The 20,022-nt window shown below is 36.0% G+C and overlaps 1 protein-coding gene across 1 annotated transcript; it reads left to right on the top strand.

Moving 5' to 3' along the window:
* The first annotated feature begins 16,079 nt into the window (after window positions 1-16,079).
* LOC131054859 (uncharacterized) lies at window positions 16,080-16,649 on the top strand. Its single transcript, XM_057989483.2, has one exon. The coding sequence runs from the start codon at window positions 16,080-16,082 to the stop codon at window positions 16,563-16,565; it is 486 nt and encodes a 161-aa protein (XP_057845466.2). The 3' UTR covers window positions 16,566-16,649.
* Window positions 16,650-20,022: the final 3,373 nt, after the last annotated feature.

Below are 20,022 nucleotides of genomic sequence, written 5' to 3'. Positions count from 1 at the left end.
ACAGAAGAAGCATCAAAAGGCACTAAACACTGCCTTAGTGAAGAAACTGAATGAGCTCTGGTCTGAACTTCAGAAAGAGCAGAAGGACATAAGAAATGCTATGGATGAGGGAAAAATAGTGCTCAATAAGATAAGCCAACCCCATCTATTTTGTGATGATGTGCTTGCACAAAAGGAAAAATTGTAATCTGATTTGCAGGCACATATAATGATGGGATGGGGTTTGGGATAGACTAGCCTAGTCTATGCTCTTAGATCCTTTCCTTGGATCACCAGGTGTACTAACCACACCCTAGGGTCTCTAGAAATTCCCCTGCTTGTGGAATCCCTTGGCCTTGCCCAATCCACCCACCAACAACTTGAATTTTTGCTCCTAAGTTCTCACCTACTCATGAGAAACTAAGAACCCTTACTTAGGCTAATAAGGGTTTGGCTTGTTCCACACCTTCTGAGGTCCTAGAAAGGATAGGACGGGTCTTGGACATGGTTATCCATGCATTGATGTGCCCCCAAGAGGTTTTCAACTTCTAACTCCTTACCGATTTCACTATTTTGTCTTTTACCTACAAAATAGGGCTACAAGGATTGTGCCCAATTAGACCTCCTATCCGGAGTTTTAGGGCTCCCTCTTGCAAACAATGCACATTCTTGTGAAACTTATCAAAAGACCTGCTATTCATTTGGCAAGGGCTCAAGGATTTTTCTAGTTTTGGGCCTCCAAGTGTCCGTACACTACCCTAGGTGGATTTTAAGGTTTTTAAGGGTTTTAAAGAGGGTTTTTAGGCCTGTCAGGGTCACAGTGTAGGTTTGATGTTCTTTCCACCTTGTCTGGATTGGTGGATGCTCCTCCTCTTCACCAATGATGCTCCGCTCACCCCTCTACAACTCCTCCAAAGGGTGCCTCCTCCTCTGTCCTTCCTTGCTCTCCAAGACCTCTGCAACTTAACACTTCCTAGCCGGGCACTGTCCAGTCTCGCCTAGGTGTGGGTCTTTAGATGGCCTCCCTGCATTTCTAAGGGCCCTTCTTTCTTTGAAGTATTGTACAGAGTCTACACTCTCATTCCCCATGGTTTCATGGTGATTCCACAATGGGAAATGGAGTTATGAACCCATTGACACAAACTAGTCTAAAACTGGACAGTGAGAAGCAAGTTTACAAAATATTTACAAACACACACAACCTGCAAAACAAAAACCTAATCTAATTGCTCACAATGAAATTAAATACACCATACAAGACACTCAACACAATTTTTCTTGAAAATCAATCCATTAATGATCTTGTCTTACTCTATTTGTGCCTATTGACAACAAAATTGCAGTCACAGTCAAGCCACTTTGCTTTGGCTGTACAACAACTGACATCCAACCCCTTCTCTTAGGGTTTGAAACTACTTATACCACCCTTTCCTCAGTCTGTGTGCTCATATTAGGGTTGTCCACGCTTAAACTAAAGATTTTGACTACTAGGTGGAAAAGTTGCTTGACAACTTTGAAAAGTTGTCATGCAACTTTTGCAACTTTTGAGCAACTTTCTCAATGTTGCTTTTCTTGACTCCTAGGCCCACATTGGGCTATCCTAAGGACACCACCATGCTAAGAAGGACCCTACACACCTCAAAGGCACACATACCCTCTATTGCCAAGAAAAACTCAACTTTGACTCATGACCCTGGGACCTCAACTAGGACCCAAACTAGAACCAATGAGCACATGGCTCTTATTTTATATACAATGGCTTCTTAAAAGAAGCAAGAACACAATCAAAATCAAATGGTGGGAGCCCTTTAAAGGGATCTCCTTCACCATATAAGCACCTTTAAGATGCCCTATGATTCCTTCACTACATATGGGCAAACTGTTCATCGGTTTCAACTCGAGTATGTCAGAATCGAGTTGGAGATCAGCAACCGGATCAAAGATTTGCAGGAACTTCAACTGGTTCTACTACCTAGACTGCAAATACTTCAGAAGTGCTACCTTAATATGTATGCCTTAACGGCCACTCAAGAGATGAACACAATTGATGCCATGGAAGAACAGGTATCCCAGATGCAAACAGAAAGTGAGGTGGCTACCTCATTGCTTGAGTCATGGTCTTTATCCATGAAGACCTTTATGTAGGATTTTAAATCAGTTTTTGATAAGTTCCACTCATTATTGTTATAAACATTTATTATATTAATGATAATGAGAAACAGGGGTTATTCTGCAGTACTTTGTCATTGTTGGCAAACGGGGAGTAGTATTTTGTATTTAAAATTTTGATGAATGTTATGTATACTTTCATGTTATCTCTTTAAGGGAGTAGTATACATTGTATTTTCTACAAAAAGGGATAGTGTATATGCTTAGGGGGAGTAATTTTGATTAAGGCATATTTTTGTTGTAAAACACTTAGATGTCAAAATTTTTCCTAAGTGTTGCCATCAATGCCAAAGGGGGAGATTGTTGGCATTTTTGATGATGATGTTGTGATTGTCATTGATGGATACACACTTGCTTAGAGATCACTTTTTGTATGTATGAGTTATGCTCAACCGGTATTTTCTCCAACCAGTATTATGTATTATAGTCTTTAGACTATCGGTGTTTTGCAGAAAGTGTTTACCGATCTCAAGCGGTATGAAGACCCAAAGCGGTATGAAGACCTCAAGCAGTTCGAGGATCTCAAGCGGTATGAAGGAACTAAAGTGACAGTTATCATTTTCCCAGTCTTCATTTTTGACAACCGGTAATCGGTTAAATGTATGAACCTGTATTACTCTGTGATGAGTTATCAACCAGTATTTTTGTGATGAGTTATCATCCACCGACACTTTGGCGATGATTCTGTGTCGTGTTACCAAATGTGTCTAGATGCACTGAACCTAGGAACTTGCAATGTAATCCTATTGGATAGACATGAAATCGGATTCTTTTATAAGGACATCATGTCTAGGGTTTTAGAAGTGTATGAGGTTTTTGTATGTGCAATCATATAAGAGAAGATTAGGTCTGTGTGAAGAAACAGAGTGTGGAGATACTGTAGACTGAAGTAATGCTAAATGTGCATTAACAATGAGCTATCAAGGATATAACCAAGCATATTGTGCTAGTATCTAGATCACTCACTTGTTGATTAGTCACATCTTCGACAAGTCTAAAACCCTTAACTGGGTAGGCCTGACAAAGCCTTCGTAAATCCTCTAACAAGGTGGTTCACAACTGTGGATCTAAAATCTTCTCACAAGGTAGTCTTTAATCGGACTTATCTCCTAACAAAGATCGAGATTCCTAACAGGATCGGTTCTGGTGAAGAACATTGTATGGCCTTAACCAGTCTAACCTTAACCGGTCCAGTTTCTATTCTGCAGATAGTTACTTGTGAGTTTCAGCTCACCGTGGTTTTTCCCATTTGGGTTTCCACATCAAAACCTCTTGTGTTATGGTGATAGTGCTCTTGTGGGTGAATGCTTTATTTGTTGTTTGGATTGTATTTGTCTTAACCGGTTTGTTAGTAAATTTGTTATACCGGTTGACTGCTAAACTGTTTAAGTGTTTAAGTTTAGTAATATTTTGTATACTAATTCACCCCCCTCTTAGTATTCATCATGGAAAGGGTAAATGAGATTGTTATGGGAATTCAATGTTGTGGTGGAACTCTGAGTGAAGATGAAATTGTTTCTAAAGTCTTGAGAGCCCTACCACTGGCTTACAAAATGAAGGCTACTGCTATTAATGAATTGAGAACAATGGCTAATACTTCTGTGAACAGAGATACCTTGGTTGGGAAATTATCTACTTTTGAGCTTGAAGAATTTGGACCTTTTGGAGCTGTGAAGTGTGAATCTGCTTTTCATGCATCTGCATCAACAACCGATAAGCAAGATTGGAAAGATTTATATGCAAATGAATTAGATGATATGAAGAGAGAAGATGTTGAGTTTGAGCAACTTGAAGTACTATTTGCTAGAAGAGTACCTAAAGGACTGGTAGGAAGTAAGTATGAAGGAAAAACACCTTTTAAATGTTTTGTATGTAATAAGATTGGTCATTTTGCATCTAAATATCCTGAAATGAATTCAAGATTTGAAGAAAGAGTTAGAAGATCTTTTAAGCCTAACCCTGGATATCAGAACAAGTATAAGTACAAGAAAAACATAGACAAATCATGCTACATAGCAGATGAGGAAGGTATTACTGACTCTGATGATGAACCGATAGATGATTCTGCTAGTGGTTCCGACAATGGAAAGGAATGGGTGTTCTTGGCTATCAAGGAAGGTGTTCCGGCACTGGAAGAGAATGTACCTGAAGAGAAGGCACTTGCTACTAAAATTAAAGACAAGGATGAATGGGTAATTGACAGTGGATGTTCACATCATATGACTGGAGATAAAATGAAGTTTCTATCTTTGCAAGAATTTGATGGCGATCTGGTTAGATTTGGAGATGAGAAAGCATGTATGATCAAAGGAAAAGGAACTGTGTCATTGGATGGTAAGAATAATATTGATAATGTTTATTTTGTTGAAGGTTTGAAGCATAATCTTTTTAGTGTAGGACAATTGGTGGATAAGGGATTTCAATTACAGTTCAAGGATGGAAAATACAAAATCATTAACAAATCTGGTTTGGTAATTAAGCTCATATCCAATTAGGGTTCTACTTATATAGTAGATTGCTCTTTCCTTTCCTTGATCATCATGTTGTGCCAACAAGGCTCCTAAAGATGAGTTTGTTTCTGATATATATAGTAATAGGGGCTTTCCTTGAGTAGGTGGAACTAATACTGGAGTATTCAGAAGATAACCTTTTAAAGCTCGAAAAGCTTCTTGGCACTGTTTTGTCCATTTGAAGGCAACTCCTTTTCTAAGTAAATACTGGAATGGATGACATTTATTTGCTAGCTGTGCTATGAACCTCTTTATAGACAGTAGTCTTCCTTGTAACCCTCTTAACTACTTAAGTGTTGATGGAGGTTGCATATCCATGATTGCTTTGACCTTTGCAGGATCTACTTCAATTACTCTGTTAGACACAATAAATCCTAAAAGTTTGTCTGTTGTTACACCAAACACACACTTTTTGGGGTTTAGCCTGACATTGTACTTCTCTAATTGATCAAAAATCTTTGCAAGGACTTCAAGGTGACCTTCTCTTATTTGTGATTTAGCCAGTAGATCATCCACATAATCTTCCATGATATTGTGGATCAGGTCATGAAATAGCATCATCATAATCCTTTGATATGTTGCTCTTGCATTCTTAAGACCAAACAACATGACATTACAACAATATGTTCCCCATGGATAGGTAAATGTCACCTTGTGTTGATCTTCTGGTGCAATCTTGATCTGGTTATATCCTGACAAACCATCCATTAATGAAAGCATTTCATTCCCAGCAGTTAAGTCAACTATCATGTCTATGTTGGGTAATGGGAAATCATCCTTAGGACATGCTTTGTTTAGATCTCAGAAGTTGGTATAGATTCTTATGCCCCCAGTGGGCTTAGTCATAGGTACCAAATTGGATATCCATTTTCCATAGTCAATAGGTCAAATGAAACCCACATCCAGAAGCTTTTGGAGTTCTATTTTGACCAGTAATGCAATCCGTGGATGGATCTTTCTTAGCTTTTGTTTGTACGGTTTAATTCCTGGTAGCAATGTGTAGCGTCCTAAAATTGTGACACTTGCAATTTCAACTGCATTTCGGTCTTCACGATGGCGACGCAACACGCAACCTGAATGGAGACCCTGAAACTTGCTCACGACACTGAAAACTGCATTTTTCAAGCACCCTGGCCTGAACCTCCTTGCACCCTGCTGTCCCGGGAGGTGGGACCAGAGCGCCCAGCGCCCTGGTCCCTGGGCCTATTTTGGGCCCGGTCTCCTAAGGGGTCTCGGGTCTTTTTGTTTGCAATTTGGAAATTATCATTTCCTGGTCGGCCTAAGGTCGGGAAAATCAGTCTTTTAACCCTAATTGGCAAGTATATAAACTACATTTTCCTCTCTCATTTGGATGGATGGAAAGTAGATGGAAAAAAGGCGAAAGCAAGATTCAAACATTCAAGCACTCAAGCATTCAAGCATTCAAGCATTCCTTCTAAGTCTCCATTCAAGGCTAAGTGTTGCATTCAAGACAAGGATTCAACCATTGAAGAGGAGATCACATACTACATACAACATACTACAACAACATACAACATCTATACCTTCGCACATAAGGATACAAACATCCTTAGAACAAGGTATTAGTACTTGTTTTACATACATTTACATTTACATTTACAGCACTTGCTCATTTCTTGGTTAATTCCAAAACCGGGGTTTGACCTAAAGGCAAACCCCTAATCCCTAACCCCCCAATCGTCTTCGCTTTTCTGTGTGTAGGTTGCAGGTACGCGGCTGAAATTGAAGATCTGGAATCCTTGTGCAGAGACGAACAGATCCCCCTTCATTTCGCGGATTTTTCGGAGGACCGTGGTGCTCGGGCGCCATCGTCCTGACAACTTTTGCTCAAATTTGCAGGACAGCGTCGTATCGATATTTTACTACTAATTCCAGGTCCGCAGCTTCATACTGTATCCCTATCTCAGTTTATAAGCGAATCTTTGTCACTTTCTATGCATTCCTAGCTTAATCATTCTATCTACATTCTTTACAAAAGAGGGTAGCCTTGCTGTCTTAACCCTTGAAACACATTTAGCATCCAATCTTGCATTGTGTGAGATTGGATCTTGTGGGTTTCAACCCCTCTTTTGAATGTAAAGTCTCTCCCTTAAGTGAAAACCATCAACCCTAGCGACCTCCCTTCTCTCTCCTTGGAGTTGGAAGAGGGGAGAGCAACTAGGGTTCGATCGCGATTTTCCACTTTACACAATGGTAAATGATGTAACACCAACTCTGGATCTAGGCCTCACATATCCGCATAGGACCAAGCAAAATTGATAGGACATTGTTTGAAAAACTATATGAAGTTGTCCTTTTCTTCCTAGTTCAATGATTTTGCTAAGTGGATATTATGTACAACTTCTCCTTCTGCTATATTGACTTCTTCAGTTTCTTCCATGAGTAATGTTGAATTCTCTTTTTTAATAGGGAGGTTGTCTAACTCACTCTTGCCATTGGAATCACTTTGATCCATATATTTTATCATAGAGGCACTTGCCTCTCCAAAGTATGTTGTTCTATCCAGGTCTACAACAAATCTTGCCTTGTGATCACCTTGTGGAAACCCTTGTCTGACACCAAGGAATTCTGCAATAGCTTCATCGTTCTCAAACCAATCTAGAGTTGGTTTTCCTTCTCATCCCCACTCAATCAAATTTGAGTGTACAAGGGGTAATTCATTGCTCCCTTCGGTTGTAACAGATTCCGATAACATGCATACCTGGTTATTTGAGTGACCGGGTATATTTTCATTATTTATAGGCGATTTGTGATACTCTATCATGTTAATTGTTCGTGGGTTGGAATCATGATCAGATAGGAATTCATAGTCGTGAGAATCTGTCTGACTTTTTATGTATGTTTTAGCTTTTGAGGTTGTATCACTTATCTCCTCTTGTTCTTGCATCTGATTTTGTTGTAGATTTGTGGGCCTCCTTTGTAGCAGGGTCACTCTTCTTAAACCTAGTATAAGTCATTGTAGTCTTTCGTCATCTGATTCATTGGGTGGAGCTTGAGTTGTTTCCCTTGTCAAAAGTATTGACAATAACCAAGGATTAGGCTCACTTACTAGTACTAAGGATGTGTCTATTACCATATTTGCTTCCGGATGTTTTAGATGTTGTATTGTTGGGTGAATCAGTGATAGGTTCTTGTAGAAGTTGTCTCATATCTTCACCATCTGAGTCTGTACTAGGCTATGTTGGTAATTTCTTGGTTGTCTGAGATGAAGAGGGAAATACTTGTGTTGACAATTGACTTTGAGATATGTACTCTGACGGTAGCCTTGGTCTGTTCCGTATATCTAGTGTGCGTTGTCTTGCTTCTGTTATATTTGGTACATGTTTATATCCTAACCCTTGATTCTTTGGATTTTGATTTGGTACAATGGGTTATAATCTTCCTTGCTTTTGTAATCCCAAGCCTGTGGTACCATCATACCCATGCTTTTGTAGCATCTTGAATTTGTTGCCATACTGATCTATAGGTAACTTGGGTATTGTCATGTCATCTTCTTCTCTGTATATCTAGTGATTGACATCTTCATTTAGAGATTCTTCTTGTAAATCTCCCCACCTAATGAAAGAGCATGAATCTGAGTATCTGATTATTTATTTCCCTTTGTCTTGTTTCATTACTGTGTTTTGAGGTTTCCCAAAAGACCTAGGAGAAAGAGATAACTATTATCCATTTGAGGTACTTGAAATAGAGTATTCCCCACAACCAATATCTTTAATCTGTAAAGAAGATGTTGTAGGCACATTATTCTATATTTCTGTGATCGTTAATGACTCTATTTGTGTAGTGAGGGGTGCTACTTGATTAATGGGTACTTGGTTATCTACACTCGCCTTTAAGTGATTACAATATTGGAATAGATTTGGATCACCCTTTATGGTGATTTCAATGCCATTATATGGGAATTTAACACATTGATGAAATGTTGACGGTATAGCTTGCATGGTATGAATCCATGGGCGACCCAATAACATGTTGTACCCTAGTTCTTTGTCCAACACTTGTAAAGTAACCTCCGTCTTTATAGGTCCTACTTGCACTGGTAGCATAACTATACCTTTTGAAGGATGCTCCTCATCATCACATGCTTTGATGTTTATTCTTTTTTAAGGATCAATGTGAAGCTCAGAATATCCCAATGCCTTAACCAACTTTAATGTACAAATGTTGAGATAGGCTCCTCCATCTATAAGTACTCTTCGTATTCTTCTCTTATGTATGTAAGATTCTAGATGTAGCGGGTCATTATGGAGAAGTCTATCATTGGGAATATCTTGTTCCGTGAATGCAATATAGGTACCTTGTGGTAGATTCCCCACCATGGATTGGAAGGCATTTTCATCTATATCTCTGTCCACTCTGGAATCTTGAAGTGCTTTGTCTAGGATTGGCTTGGTGATATATGCAATAGTTCAAAGAATGATATCTGTGTCGGGGTTTTCTTGAGTTTCTCAACAACATTATAGGTCCCTACTGCTGGTGGTGGGTTTGATGGTACTCCTTGTAAAGTTACTTTAGATATGTGAGTAACTACTGCACAGTCTCTGTCTTTGGGATTTATCATGATTGTAGCCACTGTATCATCTCTTGTGAAAGAACTGTCTATAACATATGTTGTGTTATCAAGGTTCATTTCATATCCCTTCCTATAGTCATCATGTGCAAGTTTGACATCCATGATATGTGTTATAAGTTCATCTTCAAACCATCCTGAATGAAACGGTTCTTCATGCCCCCAATCCATAAGACATGGATTCTTGTCTTCATCATATTTTGGTGCTTCTGACAACATGCAAGTTTGGTTATCATCGTTGTAATTCTCTTGATATTGCTCATCATTATCGAGTGCTTCTTGTGATTCATCATTTACTACATCTCCTGAGCTAATGACATGAATAGTATAGTCGTATGAGACTTTTGTGTAGTTAGTTGTGTTGTCTTGTGTTCCCAATGTAGATGCCTTACCTTTATCATGTTTGACAAATGGATCCTTAAAGATGGTATGATTCGTGTTTGCTGAAGTTTTGTTGGTGTTAATCGTGATGTCACCTTGATCGATCATGTCTTGGATTAAGTTTTTCAATTTATAGCAACTTGCAGTTTTGTGACCTTTAGTACGATGATATCCACAGAAATCACTATCATTCCACTATGTAGGTTTGAAAGGACCTAGTTCATATACTCTTACTTTTGGCAAAGTTATCATGTTTTTTTGTATCAACTTTTTTAACGCTAATTCAATAGGTTCCCCTAGAGGTGTGTAATTCCTTTTTGGAGAATTTACCCTTGGGAATTTTGTGTTCATAGTTTGCGCAATGTTTACATTAGTCGATACAGTGATATTCTCTGTATGTGGACTAAATGATTGACTTGGACCTTGTAAAGACAAAATCAATTGAGTTATGTTCATTGTACGGGGCGTCTACAACACCATCGTTGGTCACATTTTTGTTTTTCAAAGAAAATTTGGATTTATCATTGTTGTTGTTATTGCCATATTTTATGAGAACTTGTTCTAGTAGTCATTTCTCACACTTTAGGGATTTTTCAGTGATTTATTTAAATATGGTCAAACATTGCATTTGTATTGGGTACTTGATTTTAGGGATTAAGTTTTCTATAAACATGTCAACTTGCTCCATTTCTGGAATAATAATATTGCATCTCCTATAGAGAGCTCTCCATCTTTGTATGAAGGATGTGAATGTTTCATTCTCATATTATTTTTCGGCACATAAGTCCATCAAAGTGACTGGGGTTTCAATGTTATGCGAGAAGTTAGCAATGAAATGTTTAGCTAATTCACCCCATGATGTTATAATTGGTGGTAGATGTGAAAACCACTCCAAGGCTGAGCCTTCCAAATGTTTAGGAAATAGTCTCATTAGATAAGTGTCTTCAGTTGCAACCTCTATACATGCCATAAAAAACTCTCTGGTGTGATCTCTAGGATCACCTTTCCCTCGATATCTGTCAAATTTTGGTGTTTCAAAATGTAGTGGGAAAGACGACATGTATAATGTGTGATCAAAAGGATAAGAACGTAAGTCCTGCATTATGTAGCTCTTTTTATCGTTACCGGTTTGCATAATTGTCATATGTTGTAGATTTTGTACTTGTTGGGACAAAATATCTGTTTGAGTTAGGGGTACACTTTGCACATGTATATTTCCTACAAAAGGATTCATGGTAGTATATAACTAGGAGGTTGTTGAAAGGTACCATAATTATAATTCTATGTGCTATAGGTTTTGCTAGGTACTGTGAAATAAGTGATATGTGAACCCCTATTTGACTGGGTTGTACTCATTGTATTAGCAGAACCTGGATTTGTATTTTGATGACTGTATGTAGATCCTATTAAATAGGAAATCAGAGATTGAGTCGCACTTGTATGCTCGGAATATGTGTTTGAATAGGTGCTGAGACACTTGACATTATCGGTATAGTCTGTGTTGATGCGCTAACGTTTATTGTTGAGGATGATGCACTTGATTGAGAATTCATGTTTGAAATGACATTTGTTTGTATAGATGATGTTGGTGCATTCTGAGGAAAACTTGAGGTCATCGCTTGCGTTTGTGTCATATGTGGTATTTGGCCGCTATTTGGACCCAAAGTATTTCCTAATGGTAAGATTGTTGTGATATCAAAATCTTCAGGTAATTTGGCCCCATTTTGTAATAACAATGAGAGATATTTGTCCCTATCATTATGTATAAGAGCGTCTAAGATCATAAGGACATGTGGGTCCTGTTGAGATGATTCAATTTCTTCGTGTATTAAATTTTGTTGTAGTTCATGTGTTGTGGGAATTTCTTGAGGATTTGACTATTGACTACTTGATATGTCCATGTTCCAAGTTGGATTTACTAACAGGTCGCTGTTTGGGTCCATCTTACTTTTTTCCTTTTGTGACCTTGTGACGGGCATTTAAGACTTCTATATGAGGATGGTTTAGAACCTAATGCAATACGCCAATACTGCAAGACTCTAGACCTAAATATGGAATACACAACACTAAACCAAACTCTCTATTGAGGATTTTGACGTGAGACTTGTTGAGTATTTCGAGAATTTTGCAATGCAAGTTTTTCAAGCTCTTCTCTTAGAAGTTCTGCAGCAATTTCTCTATCAATTTTACAGGCAATTTTATACTCTATTTAGCTCATACTCGACTCCTATATAATGAGGTGTGTTTCTCTTTGATTTCCAGGCCAAGTTACCTAAACCGTCAATGATCTCTCGTTGACCACCGTTTGGCACTAGATTAGGTTGCTCGAAGGGAAGCAAACCATCACCTGGGAGACCCATTAAGACACAAGCTATGACTTTCTAGGATGATTATGCAAATAATGACAGACTAAGACAAATGTATATGAGGTCTAGACAAGAAATAAATCTAAAGACGTATATGAGGACAATAATAAAGACATAAATGAGGACTTATGGAACTTCTAAGGACGATAATAAGGACGTAAATGAGGATTATGCAACCTCTAAGGACGATAATAAGGATGCAAATAAAGACTATGCAACTTCTAAGGACGATAATAAGGATGTAAATGAGGACTATGAGGACTATGCAAGGACTAAGGATGATAATAAGGATGTAAATGAGGACTATACAAGGATTGCCTATGGTCACAAGTATGTAAAATTTTGAGTTTGCAAGACTGTCTGACGTTTCAAGATGAACTTTGTTTCCAGTAATTCTGTGTGTAGGACAAGTTTGTTGTTTTCCAAATCTACGAACAGTTATTTGAAGACAGATATAGCTGACTGAACTGTGTTCTGACCAACTCTGAGAATTCAAAGATACGTAAGATAGGGCCTGAAATAGCCCAAATACTGACTTAATACTGGTCTGGTACAATGATACATATACAAGCATAGAATACAATCTTAGGCTGGAAAGTGGAAACCATTCAAATGAGTCCCTTACAATAAAATACCGAAACAAAACAAACAGATAGAGAGTCTGGCAACACTGGCTCCACTCCATGACACACACTTCTCGGGCATGTCAGTCTCTCTTACCCCGAAGATCTGAAGACCTTATCACCGAGAGATTTCTATATCATAATGCAAGGTACATGAAGGGTATCTATAGGGTACGATCTACACTCCCAGAATCATTGAATGTAGGATTTGGGCTACTAAGTTGGTTCTTATTGTAAAATTTCGAGGGGTCCCGATCCAATGACGGATTCTTAGAGCAAGCCACTTAGGACTTTAGTTGAGCTTATCGGTGTAGGGAAGACCCCCACATACGTCGAATTAACTCAACACTCTAGCCGCATGACTAGTATATTTATATAGCGACTCAAAAAACCCGCTCGAGAGTACGCTGCGAGAGATGATATCCCCAACGCATCCCAATTTGAAGTACCTATGTGGGGTGATGAAATCCCCGGTCAAAAATACCCCTCACTACTAAAATAAAAAATTTGGGTGTTGTTATCACTTTTTTCCTTTCTCCCAAGACCCCAAAGGTGAGTGGAAAGGTAGTTGATGCAATAGTAGGTCCACCCCAAACACAATAAAAAGTTCTTTCCCTTAAGAAAAATGAAATGTGAGTTATTCTATTGAGTAGCTTGATTCACGTTCATTTTAAAACCCAAATTTAGGTGTGAGATACGCATGTGCATGTCAATTTTAAAACATCAAACTAAAATGTGAATGCATGCATGTCAATTTTAACCATTGTTTATTTTAAGCCCAAAACTGAAGTGTGATAACATGCATGTCCATTTTAACCAGGTTTATTTTAAGCCCAAAAGTGAAGTGTGAGAGAATGAGTGTTTATTATTCAGTACTAATCCGATCCTTTCTGTAAATTTACCACATGCCGCAAACATATAATCAGTAACCCAATGAAACCCATAGAAAACAGAAAACTAAAATACGAAAAACATGAATGTGTAATGATACCTTATCGATTGTGTGATACTGTATGATCGATTGCATAATTTTGACAATTAGATTGTGTAATTCTAACAAAGTGATTGTGTGATCCTAACAGAGCAATTGTGTGATCCTAACAAAGCGATTGCATGATACACAGACAGACCAAACAAAAAATAAAAAAGAATGATAATTCTGATATGGAACCTGCAAAACAGATTGTTATGTCCTAGCAAGATTTCTCATTATCCACTCTATTTTAAGCAAATCATATTTTACTCTATACGAGAGAACTAGGCTTTTGTATCTATCGATGGCTAGTTCATCCTCTAGATCTCGTATCTTCTTTTCTACCTCTAGGATTGTCTGATAGCATCTGGCTTGTCTTCTTTGTTCCTTCGTCCTCCTAGCACCTGAAATTCTGAATTGTACCTTACGTGCCATAAGATGTCATAATTAAGCATGCAATAAATGTAAACCGTATTCAAATTTACCCAATTTCATACATAATTTAATAGAATAGAGATCAGGAAACAAGAAATAGCAAATAAATAGACACAGAAATAACCCTAATGAATGCGTAACAATATATGAGCGAATGCGTGACAGAATAAAGGCTTTTGCGTGATGGGGTTTGCACGAATGTGTGACCTTGTGTGATCGATTGCGTGAGCCTGTCTATGCGAAATTACGTGATGATGTAAACGTGATTGCATGATTCAGAATTTGTTCTGCAATTTGTACAAACCTACAATTTTTTTTAAAAAAATCCGCATGATCTGCAAAATCACACAGAAGAAAAAGAAGGTTAAATTGTTGTTAGTTCACGTCAGGTTCACCAAAATGTCATATACATTAAAATTCATAAATCAAATCAACTAGGAATGAAAGGGAAATCACGAATCCCTATCCTAATTGGAATTCAAACAAACAGACAATGGAATAATGCAAAACAAACAAGAAATAGGAATATCAATCAAAATTCCCTATTCTACAACTGCATATAGCTTCCATTGCTCTTCTCTTCTTTGTGGTATGGTGGCTCTAAGATATTGCGCTGGCAACCTGCAAGTGACACAGAAATTCAAAGTTTGTGATTTTGAGAAATTGTGAGGAATTGAATGCTCAATTTATAGATAACTAGATGAGAATTGAATGAGAGGTGGAGCAGATTAATCAAGAGGTGGAACTCAGATGAGCTTACATGCTGATTGATAGTTGAATTGTTGATTTAGAGGTGAAACATAATAGATTGAATAGATTAAATGAGTCAACTGATTGAGAAAAAATTGATTGAAAGATGAAAAGGGTGATTGGAGGAAATAAAGAGGAGGATATAGTTAATTGATTGAAAGCTGATTGAGAGCTTTATTTAGAAAAATCTATCTAAAAGATAGAAATAGAGATTCAAGAGATAATTGAATTAATTAATTAATTTAGCATGTGTTTGAACTTTAACTTGGATTTTCATTTTAATCTTTGCATGGGATTTTATTCAATTAATCAATTTATTTTTAAATTCAATTTGTTATTTGAATATATTTAGAACTTGACTTTGATTTTCAAATTGATTTTGAAATCATGCACATGTATTCAAAATTAGAAATTAAATTAAATTAGAAGAATTTGGAGAATTAATGAAATTAGAAGAATATGAAATTAGAATTTGGGGATTTGGAATTTGAATTAGAAGAAATAACTAACTAATTATATAATTTAAAGAAACTATTTAATTATTTAGAAATGGACTTTAATTAAATAATAAAGATTATTTAAATTAAAGGATTAAAATCACAATTAATTAAATATTTATAATAACTAACTAATTATATAATTTAAAGAAACTATTTAATTATTTAGAAATGGACTTTAATTAAATAATAAAGATTATTTAAATTAAAGGATTAAAATCACAATTAATTAAATAATAAATATTTAATTAATATTCAGAAGAGGGTAAATGATTAGATGATTAGAGATAGAAATTGAAAATCAATTTTTTTAAATAACAAAGATTATTTAAATTGAGGGATTAAAAATCACAATTAATTAAATAATAAATATTTAATTAATATTAAAAAAATGGTTTAAATGATTAAACAATGATAGAATTGAAAATGAAATAATTAGTAAGATGATGAGGAAATATGAAATTAGAAAAATAAGATTAATTAACTTAATTAAATAATTAAAGAATTATTTAATCAATTAAAAAAATAATTAGTACATGATCAATGAAACATTTTTAGATGTCTACAAAGAGTATTACCCAAATTCTTTTTCTCCAACCACAAATCGACAGTTTCCCACACACCTTCTAACTAGAAGTGGCTTTATTCTACCTTGGAAGGCTATGTATAGAGCCTAGGAGAACCATTCTTCTTTCGTGAACTCAAGTCTTTTGCTTTGTTTACTTCCAAGATTGAAAGAAGTTGGAGGCAAGAATTTGGCTTTTTACTTCCAGGATTGAAAGAAGTTGAGGCAAGAATGATGAAGATGGAGGCTTCTACAAATTTTGTCAAGCAAGTTTGGTCTGTAGTGAGAGGTGTTGTGAAAACCAAGTCGACTGCTCTGAAAGAGAGAGCAACTGATGTAGTGAAGTCAAAACTGGTTACTCTTGGGCTTGTCAAGAATAAGAAGATATTCAAGGCAATCTGTTATAAGATGAATGTTTTGTTTCATGCTGAGAAAGAGGAGAACAATGATAATATGGCGCTTGCTGTTTGTGCTCCTTCTGCTGCTGAAGCAAAGTATGAACCAGCTGAGCTTGATAATCTGTCACATACCCTGTTTGAGTCGCCAAGAAACTCCATTTCTTCTATGCTTGATGGTCGGCTTTCTACCTGTACTGATTTGGCAGAGCTGGAAGATGAAATTGATGATCTGGCTGACATTTTTATCAAAAGATTTCATGCCCAGATGCGATTTCAGAAGCAGAGTTCTTTCAAGCGCTACCTGGAGATGCTCAACAGGGGTGTCTAAGTGCCTCTGTTTTTTCCACAGTAGAACAAAATACATCAGATCCCTCAATGATTATTGTATGAATCATTGGACGATTCTTATTAGAAGCACAGTTAGGAATAATTTCATAGATCTAAAAACATATAATAGATTATAACAGATTGTCTGATATAATAGACTATAAAATTTTCGACAGACATGAATAAATGCCTCTGTTTTTTTCCCAACAGACCAATCAGTATTTATTGTCCCACATTCTCTGATATTCAGTTTTTTCTTCCATTTGCCCCACTTATTTGTGGAGTTATACTCCATGTCTAGTTATAAGTTGTATTGAAGAATTTTTTCAAAATGAAATAAGAATAGAAAATACTTCATGATTGATTTCCTTGTTCAGTGATAAACATTGTTATAAATATCTTTTTATCTTGGCTAGATAAGTGTGAACCATTGCCTACAGCTATCTGTATTACATATAAAATCTTGAGTAACAATAGTATTTCAATGAAATTTTTCTCTGTAAGTATTTTAATTCACTATTTCGACCTTTGCTTCTGGTGAAAGTTAAAGAGGTAAATGATACTTTGGTGATTGCCAGCTTTTCATCAAGCTTATAGCACACTACGTTAAATGTTCATTGGACATTTTAGATTGACAACTTATTTTATCGGTAATTAACTATAATTGCTAAGTTTTTCTTAAAATAATCATTACACTAACTTTACTTTGAGAGACAACTTGTATTTAGTACAACTCAAAGTGCAGTGTAATAGTATTTTTTTATTATTTTATATAAGATTTGTTTAATTTATGGAGAGGTAAAGTTGACATATACTCTTTTAATGCTCACATGTTCTTGACTATAATTTAGAAAATATTATTTAACAGTTACTTTCTTGAAATCTCATGGTTAATCTTTGGAATATCATGATAAATATCCCACTAGTTGACACTTTTGACATGTTCCCTAATCACCAACTTTGAGTGTGACTTGATAAACTTTTACTTTTAGTGATTAAAAATAAACTATCAAAGGAAGGACATTTGTTGAAATAAATGATTTGGCAAATCCTCATTAATGTGCTCTCATTTTTAGATCAAGTTTCTATGGGTAAATTGTAATAAGAAGGTTTCACGTGGAGGTTAATTACCACCCATCTTCTTGTTAGTTTATTAGTTTAGTTTTTTTTATGAATTTCATAAATGATGATGTTTATGTTCTATATTGAATATAATTAATTTAGTAAGATTACAATGTTTCAATTTATATATTAGGACATTAGCAAACAAAATATAGACAATAATTTGTTTCTGTTAAAATTGTAATAAGCATGTCACAACCTCGCACTCAAATGTATGTGAAGTTAAAATTGAAAAACATTATGGCCAATATATATGGTGACACCATATAGTGCATGATGACACAAGGTCGATGTAGAGAACAATATAATATCACATGTGGAAGGCATACACAAAATTCATGGAATGATGCCCGCATGATGAGAAATGGAGGGGATAGAACCCCTTTACAATTGACAATAAAGTTCTTAACTCTCACAACATTGACAACAATGGTAGGAAAGAATGGAAAGAACTAGAGCCCATACTAAAGTTCATCTCCAACATATTTAAATCCTCAAAAAAAGCCCAAGGATGGATTCACAACACCAAAAATCCTCACAAGCAAGCCATCAACAAGGCACAAACCCCAAAATGAGTGAAGGTCTAGACCTAGGCAAGCCTAAAGTAGCTTATGTATGAATGCCATCTTTATTGATTTATAAGCTACTATATAATGGATTGAAATGACCAAATTAAAAGAGATTAATCCATATTGTGACACATTTAAAACTGACAAAAAACATTCATTTTTCCAAAAAAAGTGCACTATGCACATGCAAGCATTCATCAACTCAAAATGCATCAACGAGACTTACAGATGTGCATTTTCCAAATTCAAGATAAAAATTATCATTAATGATTTTCATACATTCACAACATGTCTAAAAAATGACATAGCATGATGAATTATTCACTTTTACTTCACAATTACATGTTAGGATACACATAAAATAGTGGTATTATGTTTGAAAACAAGATTTGATTTCTCATTAAATCACAAGATTTACACGGTCGGAAAGAAGAGGTTGCGTCCTAAACATGGATGGATTGAACATTCCAATACAAAATGATGAAGCATACAATTATCACTCTTCTATGCTTTGACAAAATTTCACCAATAACCATATAGTGCAACTTTAACAAATATGACAATAATGATAATAATTCAAGATAAAGGAATTGAGAAGAGATGAGACGATCCCTACACACTCTCTCAGCTATGCTACCATGATCCCATTGTGCATCCCATGGTGATCAACAACATCACTCAATAATGTGGGACCTTGAGGCCCACCCCTTTATACAAAGAGACAAAGACATTGTTGAAAACATAAGACTGGCATGCATGTTTGGACTTGAAAACGCAAAAAAATCAAATAGATTTCCATTTCATAAACTGGTTCCACGTAATGATCACAATTTAGACAATAGTAACAGAAGGCAAGCCCAAGGCATGGGGAGTTAATAAGCATACAAAATTATATGGGCCTCCATATGAGTCTAATGGTGATGTTGGATGTCCAACTTGAACAACCCATGTGGCATGCTCATTCCTCCTCACAATTTTTTCTATCTTGACGAAAGTCTTCTTAGTACCTTAATCCCCTCATTTGTGTTTCTTCCATCCTTGTCGACCACCCTTTCATCTAGTTTTTCCTTTTCCTCTTTTAAAGCTAAGATCTCATATCTTTAGCTAGTTGGGCACCTAAGAGACCTTATAATCACTTGGGTGACCCATGTTAAGCTATTAGGCTACTTAGACAACTTACCTTGGTAAAATAGGTAACCCACATTCTAATATGGGTTATCTTATCAGTGTTGGAAAGCATACGAGTCTCTTAGTTTTGAATTTTTTCTTCTAGTTCCCTTTTTTATCATCATTTTTTTAAATTTATGTTAGAGTATTCGGGTATTTACTTGATTAATTAAACATTCTTTGTTTAATTATTTAAGTTCCCTTTATCTCTTTTACATTTAAGCTAACTTTAGGTGCATATAATTAATTATTTTAATTAATTATTATGTGCAAACCTAGGTTTTCCCTTTTTAGGGTTTCTTGACCTATTAAAGGTTGAGTTCTTTCTTTTCATTGTAAGAATCACATTACATATTTTTGTGAATATTGAGCTCTCTCTTTTTGAGCATATTCTCTGTGTTTTGTATGTTCTTCAGATTTTGCTTCATTGCTTCTCCTTGTAACAGGTTATTCGGCTTGCAAAAGATCTTCAGGCTCCTGTGGTGTTGTATTTTCTCAACTCCTATAATTTATGAATGCCATTTACTCATTATATCTTTCAATGTTATCATCAATTGCAAATTTTTTATCTAGATTATTCCTCTTGATTTGCTCTCCTCT

This window comes from Cryptomeria japonica, chromosome 9 (assembly GCF_030272615.1).
Source record: "Cryptomeria japonica chromosome 9, Sugi_1.0, whole genome shotgun sequence".
NCBI lineage: Eukaryota > Viridiplantae > Streptophyta > Pinopsida > Cupressales > Cupressaceae > Cryptomeria > Cryptomeria japonica.
Note: the sequence above shows the minus strand (reverse complement) of the source record. Positions and strands in the feature narration are given on the sequence as shown.

What these genes read in the sequence shown, in the direction of transcription:
- LOC131054859 (XM_057989483.2), top strand. Translation starts at nt 16,080, where the DNA reads ATGGAGGCTTCTACAAATTTTGTCAAGCAAGTTTGGTCTGTAGTGAGA.